The 16,970-nt window shown below is 52.1% G+C and overlaps 1 protein-coding gene across 1 annotated transcript; it reads right to left on the bottom strand.

Moving 5' to 3' along the window:
* Positions 1–276: 276 nt before the first annotated feature.
* Positions 277–15,962, bottom strand: NIPSNAP1 (nipsnap homolog 1). The gene is made up of 10 exons (XM_004429813.3): positions 15,846–15,962; positions 9,086–9,213; positions 8,866–8,911; positions 8,532–8,626; positions 5,105–5,175; positions 4,818–4,958; positions 4,462–4,493; positions 4,008–4,102; positions 2,763–2,846; positions 277–1,443 (listed from the first exon to the last, which is right to left on the bottom strand). The coding sequence occupies exons 1-10, from the start codon at positions 15,941–15,943 to the stop codon at positions 1,379–1,381; spliced, it is 855 nt and encodes a 284-aa protein (XP_004429870.1). The 5' UTR covers positions 15,944–15,962; the 3' UTR covers positions 277–1,378.
* Between the last annotated feature and the right edge of the window lie 1,008 nt (positions 15,963–16,970).

The raw sequence follows: 16,970 nt of genomic DNA, 5'->3' as shown, positions 1-16,970 counted from the left end.
TCTACCCCTGGGATGAACTGTACAGACAGGTGTCAGGACTTTTGGTGTAAATCCTACTTATCTAGAGGGAGAAACACTGATGTCCTGAATCTGTGGTTAAACAGGGCAGTTCCCTCTGCCATGGGAGGAGGCTGAAGCCTCCCGAAGAGTAGCTCAGGGAACACAATACCCTCCAGGGGGGTAGATCAGCCAGGAACCGGGAAGCTGGCCACCTCTGCTCAGCTCTGCTCCAGGCAACTGCCAAAGTTCCTTGCAGATGAAGAAAAGACACTGTGGTTTATAGTAAATATTTAATTGGTTCCATCAGCAACTCCAACACAAGTTTTTCCAACAAGGAGGCAGAAATCAAGCTACCCAGAGGTTCATGAGGTGTAGGGGTCACTGAGGAGGCCCCCAAAGTCACTGACCCCACTCCACACACCCAGTGGCCCAGTAGAATGAGGAGACTGTGAAGAGGGGAAAAAGGAATGCAGAGTGCGGGAAATACAAGCCCTGGCTTGTACCTTGCCTGCAGGAGGGAAGACAGGAGGGCAGAAGACTCTCCCTGCACTGAAGGGCTAGAACTACACATTCAAAGTTCTCAACCTCATTATGTAGGGAGAACAGATGAGCCTCTCTCCAACTGTCCTGTATTGGGAACCTCTCCCCAAGTAGTCTTCTGTCACCTCTGTTCTATCTTCCCAACTCTGTATTCCACATTCTGCAGTTCAAACTCAAGTTCTGAATTGTAAGTTCTACCTTCTGGGTTCCCATTCCATTCTGTTTCCTGCCCCCAAATCCTTCCTGGTTCCCATCCTTTTTCCTAGCCTTTCTGGGTGGAATAATTGGACCTCCTGCTGACTTTGCTAACTTGAGAGTTTTCCCCTTTGCTTCTTGAAGCTGTTCCAGGCTTTTTCCCATCAGGAAGGACTTGGCTCAGACTGTTCAGCAAGTGGGTGCCCCAGTGGAGACCAGGGAATTCCTGAATGCTTGGCCTGGTCTGACCTCCTCCCTTCCCACTCCACCTCTAACCACTGGACACACAACCTTTTGTGCAACTAAAGCTAAGATGAGGACTTCCTGGTGATAATTAGGGACTGGTGGCCTTGAGGAATCTTAGGGGGAAATGTCAGGAGACATAAAAGGTGGCTGTTCTTCATTCAGAGAAATTAAAAACTGCTTCCAGCACTGGGGAAGGGGGGGCGGGGAAGGTGGCAATGGTCTTGGCAGAGCTGCAGGTCCTCAGAACCCTGTCATCCAGCTCCCCCTTGTATGAGCTGAGCACTACCCCCACAAGTCCTCTCAGATCCAAGAGAAAACCAAGACAGCAGGACTGGGAGCTCTTCTGTCCATGGCTTCCCTCAGGGAGAAGGGGAAGGAGGTGGAGGCAGCCACAACATCACTGGAGAGGCGAGATCTTCAAAGGGATCATGATCCGAGACTCCATGTGTCGCACTAGGGGGACTGCGGAGAGAGAGGCAGAGGTCACGGAGAGGGCTGAGGCGAGCCAACCCCCAAAACTGGCCTTTGAAGAGGGAGGATGCCGGGGATGCTGACAGAGGAAGAGCCCCACTGCCCTCCTGGAAGGGCCCATGGAGTGCGCCAGGTTTCCCAAATTGTGGGATAAGAGGGGACTTAGGTGGTGATGAGATGAACATTGTTTTTATTTTCAGAATTATATTTATTTTCCTGTGTATGTGAAAAAACAACTAGCATAATAAAAAGTGATTTCACAGATGTTATTGCTTAGGACAAGGCTAGGTGAAGAATAAAGTACAGGGATTTAAAGAAAAGTATCAAGAAAATAATTGTAGCAGTAGTGATGACCTCAAGTAGCTGAGGTTTGAAAAACACTGCCTCATTTTACAGATGGGGAGGCTGCCGCCCAGAGGGGGTCAGCTCAAGGTCACCCAGGAGGTCAGACTCCTCCTGCTCAGAGCTGTTCAAACTTGACCGTGCATACATATTACTTTCAATTCTTGTTCAAGTGCAGATTCTGTCTGATTCAGCAGGTGGGGGGAAGGGATTAAGATGTGGCATTTCTAACAAGCTTCCAAGGTATGCTGAGACTGTCATTCAGGACCACACTTTGAAGAGCGAGGCTCCGGTTAACTCCTTCAGGAGTCGCATTCTCCCCCACACCAGCTGGTAAGTGTGGAAGCTTAACTGGCAGCTCCTCGAGGGCAGGGACAGGTTCCTGTTCACTCTGAGCCCACGCTCCGGCCACCGCCCACCACAGTCCCTGGCACACAGTGAGGGCTCAATCAACACCTACTGACTCCAGGTGGTTCTCAGGGATCCCAGCAAAGTGGGAAACACTATGAGCAAAAAACTTGCTCAAAAAAATCTGCTGTGTGCTTCCTCTGTGCCAGAGTCTGGGAGAAGCGCTTTTCATAAATTAGTTTCTGGAATCCTCCCTCTAGCCCTCTGAAGGAGGCACTATCACCATTGCCATCTCACTGATGAGGAAACAGCCTCAGTGAGGTGAAGAATGATGCCTGAGGTTACAGTGTGCACTCAGCTACTCCACTTCTCTGAGGCAGGGTCTACCTGGCTATGTTATCATCCCCTAGAGCACTCAGCCATAAGACTCATGTGGAATGTGCCACCAGGATGGAAACTCACTAATTAATTGTCTTAAAAGTGAGTTCCCCATCACTGGAGGTAATCAAGTGAAGCTAGATCTCCTTGCAGAGGGGATTCCATCCTCAGATAGGGCTCCTAGCAGATGACCTCCAAGGGCCTGGCTGACCACGCCCCCTCCGCCCCAAGGAGGCACTCACCTGTGTAGTAGACATTTTCGTCCCAGCCCCTCTTCCTCCAGGCAGCGTTTCGAGTCTCCTCTCGAGACTGCAGGTCTTTATAGGCTGTGAGAAAGGCACTGGATCATTCCTTGGGCACAGAGGATTTCATCCTGTGCTCAGCACAGAGCCCTCCTCCCACTGCCCCAAACCCTGCCCTGCTGTCTCTTCCCCACTGATGCCTCAGACTGTTAGCAAACACTGTCTGCTTTGACAATCTCATCCAATCAGTACATTTGTTGACAACTCCCAAATTCATATTTCCAGCCCAGAACTCTCCCTCGGGCTCCAGATTCGTATATCCAGTGCCCACCTGACATCCACACTTGGATGTGTCAGCGTCTCAAATGTAACACTTCCGAGGACCAAAATTACACTCCTGACCCCTCTAATGTACTCCTGTAGGGTCTCAGTAAGTGACACACAGCTGCTCAAGCAGGAGTCTAGGAGTTCTGGAGTCCTCTTCTCCCTCCCTCGCCCCACAGACAACTCACCCCTAAGTCCCATTGGTTCTACCTCCAGACTAACGAATCAGTGGACTTCTCACCATCCTCACTGCCACCATCTTAGGCCATGCCACCATCCTCTCCTGCCTGAACTAGTATAACCATCTCCTGATGCCCCACTTCCTCTCTCGCTCTACAAAGCACTCTCGGCAAAGCACATGGCAGCCAGAAGAATCACATTAGAACAGAAATCAGGTCATTGCATGCTGCTTAAAATGCTGCAGCAGCTTCCCATTGCCTTTAGAATAAATCCCAACTCATCCCCACTGCCTGCAAGGCCCAGCCTGATCTGGCTTGTCCCCGTCTCCTCACACTCTTCCCCACACTCATATCGGCCTCCTTTGCACACCTCAAAATGCCAAAGGCCTTTCCCCACCACAGGGCCTTTGCACATGTTGTTCCCTCTACTCAGAATACCCTTCCCTAGCAATTCACAGCTGGCTCCTTCTCATCCTTTAGCTGAGCTGACATTTCACCTCCTCAAAGAGGCCTTCTTTGTCTATCCAAGCCAGTGCAGGTTCCCATGTTTTTCTTCATCATTTCTCCATCTTTATTATTTTTAATAATCTGAAATTATCTTTTTGTTAGTTTTTGTCTGAGGTGGTGTCTCCCTCTGCTAGAGTGTAAACTCCACAAGGACACTAATGTATTTGCATTGTCTATGCAGAGTGACAACAGAGAAAGGGGACTAGCATGGGCTCCTGGATGGTGCCCAGCCTACCCCAGAGATGGTGCACGACGTAGAGCTCTCCTATCTGTGAGAAGAAGCCGCCCACTGCCTCCTGGTTCTCCTGCCGGTACTTGATGGCCCGAGCCCTGGGGATGACAGAAGAGTATGGGGCAGAGGCCAGGGCTGGTGCAAAGGGCCCTCTGAGGTGTCCTCAGGCTGACTTCTCGGCCACACCTCAAGGGAGGAGCCTGAGATATGGCCCCTGGCTCTCAGAGATGATCAGGGGATGGGGTGACAGAGGTGCAGCTGCTGGCTGGGTGTTCTACCAGGGGAGGCCTCACAATCCTCTAGAAGATCCTCACCTCCTGGCTGGATTCTTTTCTGCATCCATGAGGGGCAGAGGATGCCGGGTTCCTTGCCATATGTCCCTGGGAAAGGTGGCCCACCAGGGGCCTTGGCGGGGCAGGTGGGCAGGGTCCCCCCAACCCCCGATACTGCCACTCACCAGTTGTTCCCCCACTCGATCATGGTTCCTGGCTGAAAGAGAATTAGAGGAGAGGATGGGAATGAGCCCCCACCTCTGATTTCAAGTCTCATGCTGGGCAGAGATGGGAAACTGCCATGCCTCCCCAGCTTCAGGGGCCACCTGGCCTCATTCAGGGGCCCTGACTCACACCTGGGTGTGCTTGTGTGCACACGTGCGTACACACCTCTGTTCTGAGCCTAGAGGGAGGGAGGGGCAAGAAGCCCCAGTCTAGGTGCTAGGGCACAGGGCCTGCCCACCTCAAGGTACCTGTTAAACAGCACTGCAACATGGAAGGTGGGAGGCAGGCAGGGATCTGGAGGGAGGGAGGGCAGCACCTTGAGCTTGTATGTCCTCAGCTCATAGATGTTGGGGCCTGTTCTGGGCTGTGGCTCATTCCAGAAGCTGAACTCAAGGAGCAACTGGTTTCTCCTGGACAGCAGCATCTGGCTCCGCTCCTTTCGGAACTCCAGGTACTCCTGCAGGTATGACAGTTTGGGCATGGCAGCCAGGAAGCGCCCCTCACCCCAGCAGTGTGCCCCATGGGGTGGTGGAGGCAGCCCCCAGCACAGGGCTGAGCCGGAACCATTATCCAGAGAGGTGTGCCGAGTGGATGCCAACATACCTTGTTGTTTTTTAGCTTGTTCATGCAGTCCATGAGGGCTGGGTAGCCGCCTGAGAATCGCCACAGGTGCACTGTTGGGGAGCAGGGGGAGTGGAAGGTGCAGGTCAGGGAGCCGCTGGGACCCTGCCCTGCTTACCCCAAGGCTGCTTGAGTGTGTATGTAAGCAGGGGCAGTCTCCAGCCTGGTCCCCTGTAGCACCAGGACTCTCTGAGTTCCCTTTGCCTTGGTGGGGAGCAGCACTGGGCAGGGGAAGACCCCAGACACGAGCCCAGGAGACCTAGGCTTGCACTCCAGCTCTGCCAGGTGGTCTTTGACCCCTCTAGGCCTCAATGTCCTCATCTTGAAAATGGAAATAATGCTCCCACCCAAACTTCCTTAAACAGCACCAAGAAGATCAGATGTGTCCTTGTACCCTAGGAGCAGTGGCATGCATAAAGCTGACCCCAGGCCTATGACGGACAGGCTGGACAAAAGGAGTGTGTAGGTCTGATGGGCTGAGATGGAATATTCCAAGACAGTCAATTAAAAAAAGAAACCAAGCAACAGAACAGCATGTACGGTATGCTACCACATGTGTTTAGGGGCAGAGAGACATATCCAGAGATGCTGGTCTATGCACCATCTCTTGGTGGAGACCCAGGAGATTGTGAGAGGAGATGCCCTTCAGGCAGAGAACTGAGGTCTGAGGATTGCACTGAAAACTCTTTGTACTGTTTGAATTTTTTATCATAACCTCTGTACTGGGTTAAATAGTGTCCCCCCATGCCTCCAAGTTCATGCCTACCCAGAACCTCAGAATGTGACCTTATTTGGAGACAGGGTCTTTATAGATGTAATCAAGCTAAGATGAGGTCATATTGGCTGGGTCCTAAATCCAATGACTAGTGTCCTTATAAGAGGGAGATCTGGACACAGACACAGAGAGAGGAGAACATCATGTGAAGACAGAGACACACAGGGAGAATGCTAGCTGTGTGACAGCAGAAGTGAAGATTGGAGCAATGCACCTACAAGCCAAGGAATACCAAGGATTTCTGACAACCACCAGAAGCTGGAAATGGCAAGAAAAGATTCTCCCCTGGAGCCTTTGGAGGGACATGGCCCGGTGACACTTTGATTTCAGACCTCTGGGCTCCAGAACTTGAAAGAATAGGTTTTTGTTGTTTTCAGCCACCCAGTTTGTGGTACTTTGTTATGGTGGCCCTAGGAAACGAATACACCTTCCAATAATAAAGAAGTCTAGTTACTATGGAAGAGAAAAAGGAAAGTCTTGCCATCCTTGGGAGCATGGCTGGGCCCAGGGGAGAAAGGTCCTGAGAGGCTCAATGGGGCAGGCCAGAGCTGAGAGCCGTCAGCTGAGCAGCAGTTTGGAAGCTCAGACTCTGTTACTTCCCGTCCTCAGTCTGTCCTTCGCCTGCTTTTTGACTCCATCTCTGCCTTGATTTTCCCATCTGCAAAATGCTCTGACCCTGTGGTTCAAAGGCCTCTTTCCCAAGGGAAACAGAAAAAGTACTATATGGTTGCAAGTCTACCAAGACCAGGAATACTGGCCAGGTAGAGGGATTAAACCAGTACTGGAGGCCCAACAGAGAAGAGTTACGGGCAGGGCATCCTAGGTTCACGAGAAGAAAGAACTTTCTCACAAGGATATGATAGTGGTCCCTCTAGAAGGTGGACCAGCGGTTCCTAAATTCATTAAATTCATTCAAGTGTACATTCCTGAGCCCTACTCCTAGGGGATGGCTCTGAGGGTCTGCTCCCCACCTGATTCAACCTGCAGGACAACACTTCAAGATACACAAAATGTAGGACATGCTTTAAAAATTTAGGATCCATTCCTCAAAGTTCATTTCCCAACTAGCAAACACTTAGGGGAATCCAAGGAGTATGGCTGGAACTGAGTAAGTTGGGCTTAAAATGGGAAAACTGTAGGGGCTGGAACAGAGGACAGTTTGCTTTTTTCTTACCTGCCTGTCGATGTGTCAATGTCTGTTACTGAAACAGAATAAATGATTAAGGGAATCTACCTATTTGCAGGTCACAGACTTTTTTTAAAGACACATACAATTATCAGGGCTGCTGAAGGATGAGATAGGTTGGCTTACAAGGGAGTGAGCTCCCCATTGCTGGGAGTGTTCAAGGGAAGCTTCGAGGACCCTCGATGAGGACTGCTCCAGAGGAGCTCCTTGTGCTGTGCAGTTTAAACAGCACTGTCCAAAAGGACTTTCTACTACGATGGAAATGTTCTATAGCTGTGCTGTCCAAGATGGTAGCCAGGAGCCATATGTTTCTATCAGTAGGCACTTGAAATGTGGCTAGTGTGACTGAGGAGATGAATTTTTCATTTCATTTAATTTTACTTAGTTTAAATTGAAATAGCTCTATGTGGTTAGTGGCTGCCCTCCTGGACAGCACAAGTGTAAAGGTCAAGGCCCCTTGGAGTTGCTGAGACGCTGTGGGTCAACCAAATTCATGTGTGGGTCCTAGCAGCTGGTGCCAACGGGAGTGGGTATGTTGGGGTGCGATAGCATATGCTGTGGGGACCCCTGGGAAGCTATAAGGAGCCAACTTAGACAAGAGCCCCTGTTTATTCCACAAATATGTGCTGTATACTGGGGATTCAGTGGTGAAGAAAGACAGGCAGGGGCCCTGCCCTCCCAGAACTTGCCACCTATTTGGGGAGACAGACAAGTACACTCCAGGGGCGCATGATCAGGGCTGTGAAGAGACAAGTCCTGGGGGCTGGGGAGCCAGGGGAGCTACCCGGCCCAGCTTGGGTGGAGGAGATCAGGGGAGGCCTCCAGGAGGAGGTGATGTCTATGCCAAAATAAAAGATGAGTAGAGGTGTGAGCCAGGTAAAGCAGGCACAGGAGAAAGAATGCTTCAGGTAGAGGAAACAGCATGAACAATAGTCTGGAACTAGAGGGCGAAACTCTCGATGTAAAGAACTGAAAAAAGTCCTGGATGGGACAGCAGAGTAAGCAAGGAAGATATGGTGAGATAAGGCCAGAGGCTGGGCAGGGAAGGACTCACAGAGCCTCATGGGCCACGCTGAGGGCAGAGGGGAGCCACCACAGATGTTTGAGCAGGGAAGTGAGCCGATGAGGACTGCATTTAGAAAGACCCCTCTGGGGGGCCGGCCCTGTGACTTAGCGGTTAAGTGCGCGCACTCCGCTACTGGTGGCCCAGGTTTGGATCCCAGGCGCGCACCGACGCACCGCTTGTCTGGCCATGCTGAGGCCACGTCCCACATACAGCAACTGGAAGGATGTGCAACTATGACATACAACTATCTACTGGGGCTTTGGGGAAAAAAAGGAAGACCCCTCTGGGTGCTGCTGTGGGGAGGGAGTGGAGGGCAGCCAGGGGTGAGAGGTGCCGGAGGCCTGGGCTGGGCGCCAGTGGCACTGGGGGGAGGGGCCCTCACCTGCCTGATCCTGCTCCCCATACCACGTGTTCCAGTTGCCCACGAGCGAGCAGGGGTAGTCCTCATCCAGGTGCAGCTTGGGCAGCACAGCCTCTCTGTGGGAGAGGCACAGAGATGGGAGAGGGCTCATACCAGCCACCAGGGCCCCTGAGATAAGAGATCCAACTCAGGCCCTCAGTCTCCCATCTTTAAGACGCAGAGGCTGGACAAGACATCCTTAGGACTTCCAGCTCTGAAATCTACATCCTTTGGATTTCTGCAAGGAGAAGGGGGCTGGAACAGAGTGCCCCACCCAAGCAGGGGCTGGGATGGGCGGATGAAGGAAGATGCTCACGTCAGGCTGTTGTAGGCATCCAGACACTCAGGCTTCACATTGTGAACTGCAATAGAGAACAGAGAGCAGGAGGTGAAGCAGAGGGTGTGTGTGTCTGCAGGGAGCTGGGGTTGGGGGAGCCCCATAGGGCCAGGGCTCTCAGGACATCTCCCAGCTGGAGCTTTACAGGCCCCCAGAGGCCCCAGGGGCGGGCAGGCTGGCCAGCTCAGCAGCCACTCACACTGAATCTTGTAGAGGTTGCTGGTCTCCTTCTTGGACAGCAGGGTGGAGTGAGCATCCTTCCGGGGATCCACCTTGTGCACAAAGAGGGAGCGGAACCAGCTGCCTTCATTATCCTTGGAATAGAAGCTGCAGGACAGAGGAGTTCAAGGGGACATGCCAGGGTGGGGGAAGCCCCAGCTCTTCTATCGGCTCAGGTGCCCTGCTCCCCTAGGCTGGTGACCCACATTTCTGGGAACGGGGCCATGGAATCCTATGGCGGCTCCAGAACGTGACATGTCATTGGAGCCAGCTGAGCAGCTCTGGTCCTTTCTACAGAGATCCTGGCTGTCCAGTTTGCTTCTTGAAGCTTTGCAGGGCCTCAGGAGGCCTAGAGAGGCAGCCCCACCTCCTATCTCTCTCTCCAGCCTCCCTGCCTCCACTTCACCCCCTTCCAAAGGGTCCTCCACTTGGGCCACACAATTGCAGCCCCTCACCAAGAGGTAAAGCGAGCCCAAAACCACCTTGCTGAATGTCCAAAGCCCTTGACAGCTCAACCTATACTGTCAGCCTCCCCTCCTGTGTTCCCTCAAACCTGTGTAACCTGCTTCCAGATATGCTCCTCCCTGAACACACCAGGCTCTTTCACTCTGTGCCTTCTTTGCAATTTCTGTCCCCTCTGACAAGAAGGCTGCACTCACTGTCCTCCCCAGTGCTCCCACTACACTTAGCCTCTGCCCCTTTCAGCCCCCACAAATGGAGAGCCAAAGACAAATAAGCTTCGTCCTCAAAGAGGTCACAGTCCGCTGGAAGAAATGGGCCCTGGAACACATTACAGCCAGAGGTCTCTGGGAGAGCCCAGGTGAGCGAGCCTGAACTCGGCCTCTGGCAGTCTGGGCAAGCTCTCCAGAGGAAGAGGTGATCTGGCCAGTCTCCAAATCTCCAGGGCTGATTTGGCAGATAAAGGCAGAGAGAGTGGGTAAAAGGCATTGGAAGGCAAGTTTCATTCATTCCTCCAGCCCACACTTAATTGACAAATATCTGCCCTGTGCAGGGTGCTATGAGAATGAATGAATGATGTGCCTTGTTCAGAGCAGGGGGACTTGCCACCAGGTCCTGCCAGACCACAACTGCACTTCCCGTACAAGGTCCCAGCAGGGGTGGGGCTTATTTTTAGGCTGCCAGAGGCTGTAAATCTTGCTCAACAGCAGTGGATCAGCTTGCAGCCAGGCCTGAAAAGCAAGCCTTCCACTGGATGGTTTCTAGCCAGGGAGCCTGGCACTGGGGGGCCTGTCAGCAGCTCCTCTCCTTTTTTGAGCCTTTTCTGTGGCTAGAATAAATGTCTTGCAAATCAAAGTATTACTTTTCTCCAAAATATGGAGCAGCCACTGGGACTGATGAAATAAAAAAAGCATCTTCAAGTGGTGACACATTTGTATGAGCACAGAGAAAGATGAGTATGGATCTGTCCTAGACTGTTAATACTGCTTACCTGGGAGAGGGAGATGGTTCAGTTTTGCTTTATTCATTATAATTTTTTGTAAAGCTAAAAAAATTATTTTATTTTATTTATTTATTTTTTTTTAAAGATTTTATTTATTCATTTTTTTCCCCCCAAAGCCCCAGTAGATAGTTGTATGTCATAGGTTCACATCCTTCTAGTTGCTGTACGTGGGACTCGGCCTTGCGTTGGATGGAGAAGTGGTGCCTCGGGGCGCGCCCGGGATCCGAACCCGGGCTGCCAGCATCAGAGCGCGCGCACTTAACCGCTAAGCCACGGAGCCGGCCCTAAAAAAATTATTTTAAGTGTTTCTGAATTCATAAGCTTTCTGTCATTGTGCATGTATGTGCTTCATTAACAAGAAACAGAAGGACAATTATCATTATATGGGTGGTGTGGTCTGTGAAACTTTTGGACCAGAGTAAGGGAGCCTCGCTATAGACACCATTTGCTGAGGACATCCTCTGTGCCAGGAATCTGTGATCAACTTGTCCATAGCATGATCCCGCTGAATCTATATAATGATGTTATAGTGTTGGTGTTATACTGTTAGTGTCCCCATTTTCTAGACAAAAAAAAAAAATAGAAGATCAGGGAGTTTAAGGAACCTGCCCAGGGCCGGCCCGGTGGCGCAAGCGGTTAAGTGCGCGCGCTCCGCTGCGGCGGCCCGGGGTTCGCTGGTTCGGATCCCGGGCGCGCACCGACGCACTGCTTGGCGGGCCATGCTGTGGCGGCGTCCCATATAAAGTGGAGGAAGATGGGCACAGATGTTAGCTCAGGGCCGTCTTCCTCAGCAAAAAAAAAAAAAAGAGGAGGATTGGCGGATGTTAGCACAGGGCTGATCTCCTCACAAAAAAAAAAAAAAGGAACCTGCCCAAGGTCATACGGCAAATCAGGGGCAGAGCTGAGGCAAGAACCAACCCAGAGCTCTTTCCTCTAAAGCCAGCTCCCACCTTGGGTCGGGCACTGACCTAGGCAGCATCATGCAGATACTGTGAAGAACCAGGTGTTTTCAACAAAGCCAGTGGCAGAGGGACCTGACCTTCAGTTTGAATGCAGAGGGCTGCTTTCCCTGGATGGGTGGTGGCAGGGAGGAGAGCAGTTCCTACTATTTGTCAACCAAGACCTTTGCTCCAGAATTGGGCTTCAGGTAATTTATTAACATCAGTACTGACCAAGATGAACAGCCAAGCGCCCAGCCTTGGAGAGACAGCCTGGGGGCAGGAGTGACGGGGGTCCAGGAGCTCTGATGGGCTCCAGTCTCTCCCCACCACTCTCTAATCTTTCCTGCCTGTGGGCCTCAGTTTCCCCATGTGTCAAATAAGCAGGGTGGAGCAGCCTATCTCTAAAGAACTTTTCTGTGGGTAAAACCCAAGACAGGACATGTCCAAGATCCCAGGGTAGGTGCTGAACTTGAAGCCAGCATCTGTAGGCTCACATTTTCAAGAGTTCCAATTTCACTTTCTCAGTGAAATCGCAACATTCTCCTACTCTTGAATTCACCAACCCCTCCCACCCTGCTCTCTATTTTTCAGTAGCTCCTTCTAACACACTATATCATTTTTGGCTTATTATGTGCCTTATTTATTGTCTCAAAAGCAGCCCCACGAGGACAGGGATCTTGTCTATCCCCTGTATCCCTGCTGGATCCCCAGTGCCTGGAACAGTGCTGGGCACATGGCACACGCTCAGTCTGCGTTCAGGAAATGAATGAAGGATTGATGGGGGAGCTAAGGCAGAGCTGCATGAAAATGATGAAAGCTAGAAGGTAAGAAAGGACAGAGAGGGTGGACCTTGGCTCAGAGCGTGGACTCGGGGCTCAGAGGCCCTTTCCATCCCCACCACCACCAGCAGAATTAGTGCTTAAGAGCACAGGTTCTGGACAAATCCGGGTTCTAATCCCAGGCCAGAAGATCTAATCTTCATCTCTCTGAGCCTCATTTTCTTCATCTGTAAAATAGGAGCAACAGGATGGGCCTTTCAGAGAAAAGGCCTGACATGGCAGTGCAGCTAATATCACTGTTCCTACTTCCTAACTGATTTCCTGGCTCCTACTCTTTCCCCACTTTTCCTAATCTGCCCATCAATCTTTGTAAAGTGCCATTTTTGTGATGCTATTCCTCTGCTTAGAAGTCTTCTATGGCTCCCCACTGCCTACAAAACAAAGGCTGGATGTCTCCATCGGGAATTCGAGCTCTCATCTACTTGGCCAAGCTTTCCAGAGTCAATTCCCTTTTAAATTTGGTGACCGCAGAGCCAGGACTCCCTATCCCTGTGGTTCTCAAACCTACAGCATTAGCATCACCTGACAACTTGTTAAAAATTCTCAGGCCCCATCCCAGACCTACTGCACAGAAACTCTGGGGGTGGGCCTAGCAATCTGGGCTTTAACAAGCCCACCAGGGAATTCTGATGCATGCTCAAGTTTGAGAATCACTGCTCTAGAGCAGTTCCAATTTCCTTTTTTTTTTTTTCGTGTTATCTCAGTAAATCATCCCAGAAATGCCAAAGATTCTGGTATCTCAACTATATGCCTCTTAGGCCTAGAAAAACACAATACAGCTTTGTGCAATCTGTGGGAAGCGTCTGCCGCAGCTAGACCAGTTCAGCCCCTTCCACAAAAACACTTCTCATATTTCCCCTCAGCCCTTTCAGCATTTTCCTATGAATATGTCTTGTCTCCCTAGCCACACCGGAAGCCACTAGCTAATGTCTTTCCATCCCCCAGGGTACCTAGTGCTTTTGGCATGGGAGTTGCTCAATAAATATTTGTCCCAGCTGAGAACTTTTCTGTAGATGACACATTGGTGCTCTCAATAGAGATCAACAGTCTGATGCCTCCCCACATGAAACTGCTCCAGAATGTTCTAGATTCATAAGCTAGGAAGCTCGGCTCTATGCACATTCTGAAACACTCTCCTGTTTTGAGTTGGCTGGCTTTAGAAAGGGGCCACATTTCTGCTTATTGTTCCATAAGTTCCACTAGAAGAATTAAAGTTCTGTGAACAACCAGATTACTGGTGCGGCAGTAACAGTAACTGCTGTTTATTGAGCACTTACTATGTGCTAAGAGCTAATCCTCACAATATGTTTTTGAGAAAAATGAGGCTCAGAGATGTTCCATGCCTTATTCACGGACGGTTAATCAACAGCCAAGAGGATTCCAATCCAGGTTCATCTGATTTCAAAGCCCATGCTCTTTCCCCAATCCAGCAGCCCGTAAACCTCAGAGGCCAGAAGGACTGCTGCTGGCCCCTCTGGTGACTCCAGAGAGACGTGGAACAGACTGAGGGTCAGCAGGAGAGGATGTTCCTGGGTATCCAGGGTGGGACCAGGGCGTAAGTAACTGTGAAGTAGTCCTTGAGGGGCTTGATAAGTATTAATCCAAATGGCTTCACAGCAATCCTGCAAAAACCCCCAGCAGGGATCACCATCCCCACTTTACAGAGAAGGAAACTGAGGTTCACAGAAGTCCAGTGACTCATCCAAGGTTACAAAGCCAGTAAGGAGCAGCAGGCTGTCTCTAAGTCCCATGCTCCTTCTGTGGCCTCCGGATATGTGCCACACAAATGGTTCTACCACTGATTCTGTAACCCTGGGAAAGTGAGGTCCCACCCCCAGCCTGGATTTCATCTGGAAAACAAGGGGCTCGTAGAAGATGACCTTCCAAAGGCCTTTTCAGCCCTGATATTTGAGGGAGTCATGCAGAAATTGCTGGAGACGTAGGCTTGGGCAAGGGGCAACATCTGTTTTGTGTTCACTGCGGGCTAGACACCTCACATACATGGCCTCTTTAATCCTTAACAATCCTATAAGATACATCCTATTTTATCACCCCCACTTTACAAATGAGGAATCTGAGACTTCAAGAGGCCAAATGACTCACCAAGGTCAGCCCACTAAGAAAGACTGAGTTAGATTTGCTGGTGCCAGGCAAACTCCAGGCTCTTTCCAAGATATCAGCTTTCTCTCGAAGTATTGGGCAGCTGGGGAAGGGGCGCATGCCCAGCTCCTCTTTCCCAGCTGCCCAAAAGCGCCACTGCGCAGCACTCTAACACCTCACGGCAAGGTCTAACAGAACTCTGCAGCTTCACACCTGGTCTGCTGGGTAGGCGGGACCCCCTTGCCTTTCCACAGGTTGTGGGGGACAGGTGTCCTCACTTCTTTGGCAAATGTTCTTGAGCATACACTGTCCTGAGCCCTGTGCCAGGGGCTGAGATGACAGGGCTGGCCAGGTGGTGTAGCGGTTAAGTTTGCACACAGCGCTTCCATGGCCAGGGTTCGCCTGTTCGCATCCTGGGTGCAGACCTTCGCACCGCTCATCAAGCCATGCTGAGGAGGCATCCCACATAGAGCAACTAGAAGGATGCACAACTATGACATACAACTATCTACTGGGGCATTGGGGGTAGGGGGGAAGGAGAAAGATTGGCAACAGATGTTAGCTCAGGGCCAATCTTCCTCAAAAAGAAAAAAAAAGAGATGACGGTCTAGTGTGGGGGGACAGGCAAGGGAGTGTGTACAAGGTGATAGGTGCGGAGATGAAGCACAGTGCTCTGGAGGCGGATGAGGGAGGGGCCTCCCAGGGCCAGTCAGGGAGGCTAAGCCCTGCCCCAGCCCAGAGCAGGGCCCAAACAAAAGCCCAGGCTGAGCGCATGGTCCAGCCAGCCCCCTCTCCCAAGAGGCCACCAGTTGTGGTGCAAAGAGCACAGGGTGTCAGGAGACCTGGGTCCAGACCTAGTGCTGCCACACGACAGCAGGGAGAGTGACCTTGGGCAACTCCCATCCCTTCTCAGGCCTCCTTTGTCCCACCGGTACTGTTCAGGGCTGGGGGGCAAAGGGTCTGTGCAGCCACGGCCCTTGGAGACCCCCCAGTGCCCCCCGTATCTCTTCCCCCAAAACTTCCCGAGGGAGGAGCTGCCTCTCCTAGAAGCCCCCAGTGGGTGCTAGCTATCTCACAACCACCGCAAAGGCCTGGGGGAGGGGCCCCTCCTACTGCCCTCTGCCCGCTCCCAATCTCCAGGGCCCAGGATCTGCCCCTCCCACTGACCCCATCTTTCATTCTGCGCCCAGAGCCAGCTACCCACTAGGGCAAAGACCCTGCGAATACCTTTCCCATCTCCTCAATTCTTTGCCCAGAGCTCTTCCCCAGGCCTAGATCTCACCCCCGCCAGTAACCCAGAGATTCCAAGCCTGAGTCTCTGCCCATCCCCCAGGCCCATCCCCTGGCCCCTGCCCCTGCACCCCCGCTCGCGCAGCCCCTGCCCGGCCCGTCTCTCACCGCGCTGCAACTACAGCCGCAACCTTCCCGGCGCCGGGCCCCGGGCCCCCCAGCAGCCGCCGCGCCGCCGCAGAGATGCTGCACAGCCGCGGAGCCATGTTGGAGCCGTGCAGGTTGGAGGAAGGCCCCGCCCCCGAACCCGGCGGCGGAGGCGGGGCGGGAGTAAGCCCCGCCCCCACCGGCTTGCCCGCCTCTGTCTGCACGCAGTCGTGTGGGCGTTGCCGCCGTGAGTCCCCAAATTCTGCAGATGCTGGGCGAAGTTGGGGTGCTTGTCTTCTGAGCCCTTGCTGCTGTGCACTGACTTGCTCTGTGACCTTGAGCAAGCCTTTTGCCCACTCTGGGCCTCAGTGTCCACTTCGGTAAAATGGGAGTATCGAACAATGACACCAGGGCTTCTTAACTGGGCATTCAAGGATGCGCAGCAGAGGGTTAGAAAACCCCCTGAAATCGTGCGTTTTTCTGGGGAGGAGGGGTACACAGGCAGTGTTTATCTCATTATCAAAGGAACAAACTCCTTAACAATTTAAGACAGGTGGACAAGGCTCCGGGCTGCAGGGACGCTTTCCCTCCGCGTCATGTCCTTTTCTCTTTCGATCTCTGCCTGGGCCTTCTGAGGCCGCCCCCCTCCTCCCGCTCTGCCCAGCTCTTTCGCCTGCCCTCTAAACTAATCCCTTCTCAGTGCACAATCTCCTAGGTCAGAGACCCTACTTAGTAGGGGCAGAGAGTCTGCAGACTCCACAGCGGGGCACAGAGGCCTAATCGCTTCCAGAAGGACGTGGAAATGTACATGAACGACCCCGAAAAGGATGTCCACTCGCTGACCTGTGGTTTCCTCCTGGCACGCTTGGGGTGGGGGAGTGGAGGGCAGGCTTTAATTTTGAGATTCCTCCAGCAAATATTGAGTCAGCCTGGCTACTCTTAGCCTGTGCTAAGCTCTGAAACACCAAAAGTGGGCAGAACAACAAGGCCCCAGCCCTCTTGGGACTTAAGACCTGGCAGGGGAGACAAAATGAAATCTGCACTGACTTTGAGCCCCTCCAGGGCAGATGCCTTAGGCCTCTCTCTCCTCACCTCTCCTACCTGACACTTTAAATATTTACTGAATAAGCGAAAAATAGACACAAA

Source organism: Ceratotherium simum, chromosome 35 (genome assembly GCF_057802395.1).
Source record: "Ceratotherium simum simum isolate JZ-2026a chromosome 35, ASM5780239v1, whole genome shotgun sequence".
Classification (NCBI taxonomy): domain Eukaryota; kingdom Metazoa; phylum Chordata; class Mammalia; order Perissodactyla; family Rhinocerotidae; genus Ceratotherium; species Ceratotherium simum.
This window is presented reverse-complemented; position numbering and strand designations above follow the sequence as displayed.

What these genes read in the sequence shown, in the direction of transcription:
- NIPSNAP1 (XM_004429813.3), bottom strand. Translation starts at nt 15,943, where the DNA reads ATGGCTCCGCGGCTGTGCAGCATCTCTGCGGCGGCGCGGCGGCTGCTG. An exon ending in ACAAGCTAAAAAACAACAAG is followed by an intron (nt 4,959 to 5,104) that starts GTATGTTGGCAT and finishes TCATACCTGCAG; the next exon opens with GAGTACCTGGAGTTCCGAAA. An exon ending in ATCGAGTGGGGGAACAACTG is followed by an intron (nt 4,103 to 4,461) that starts GTGAGTGGCAGT and finishes TGTCATCCCCAG; the next exon opens with GGCTCGGGCCATCAAGTACC.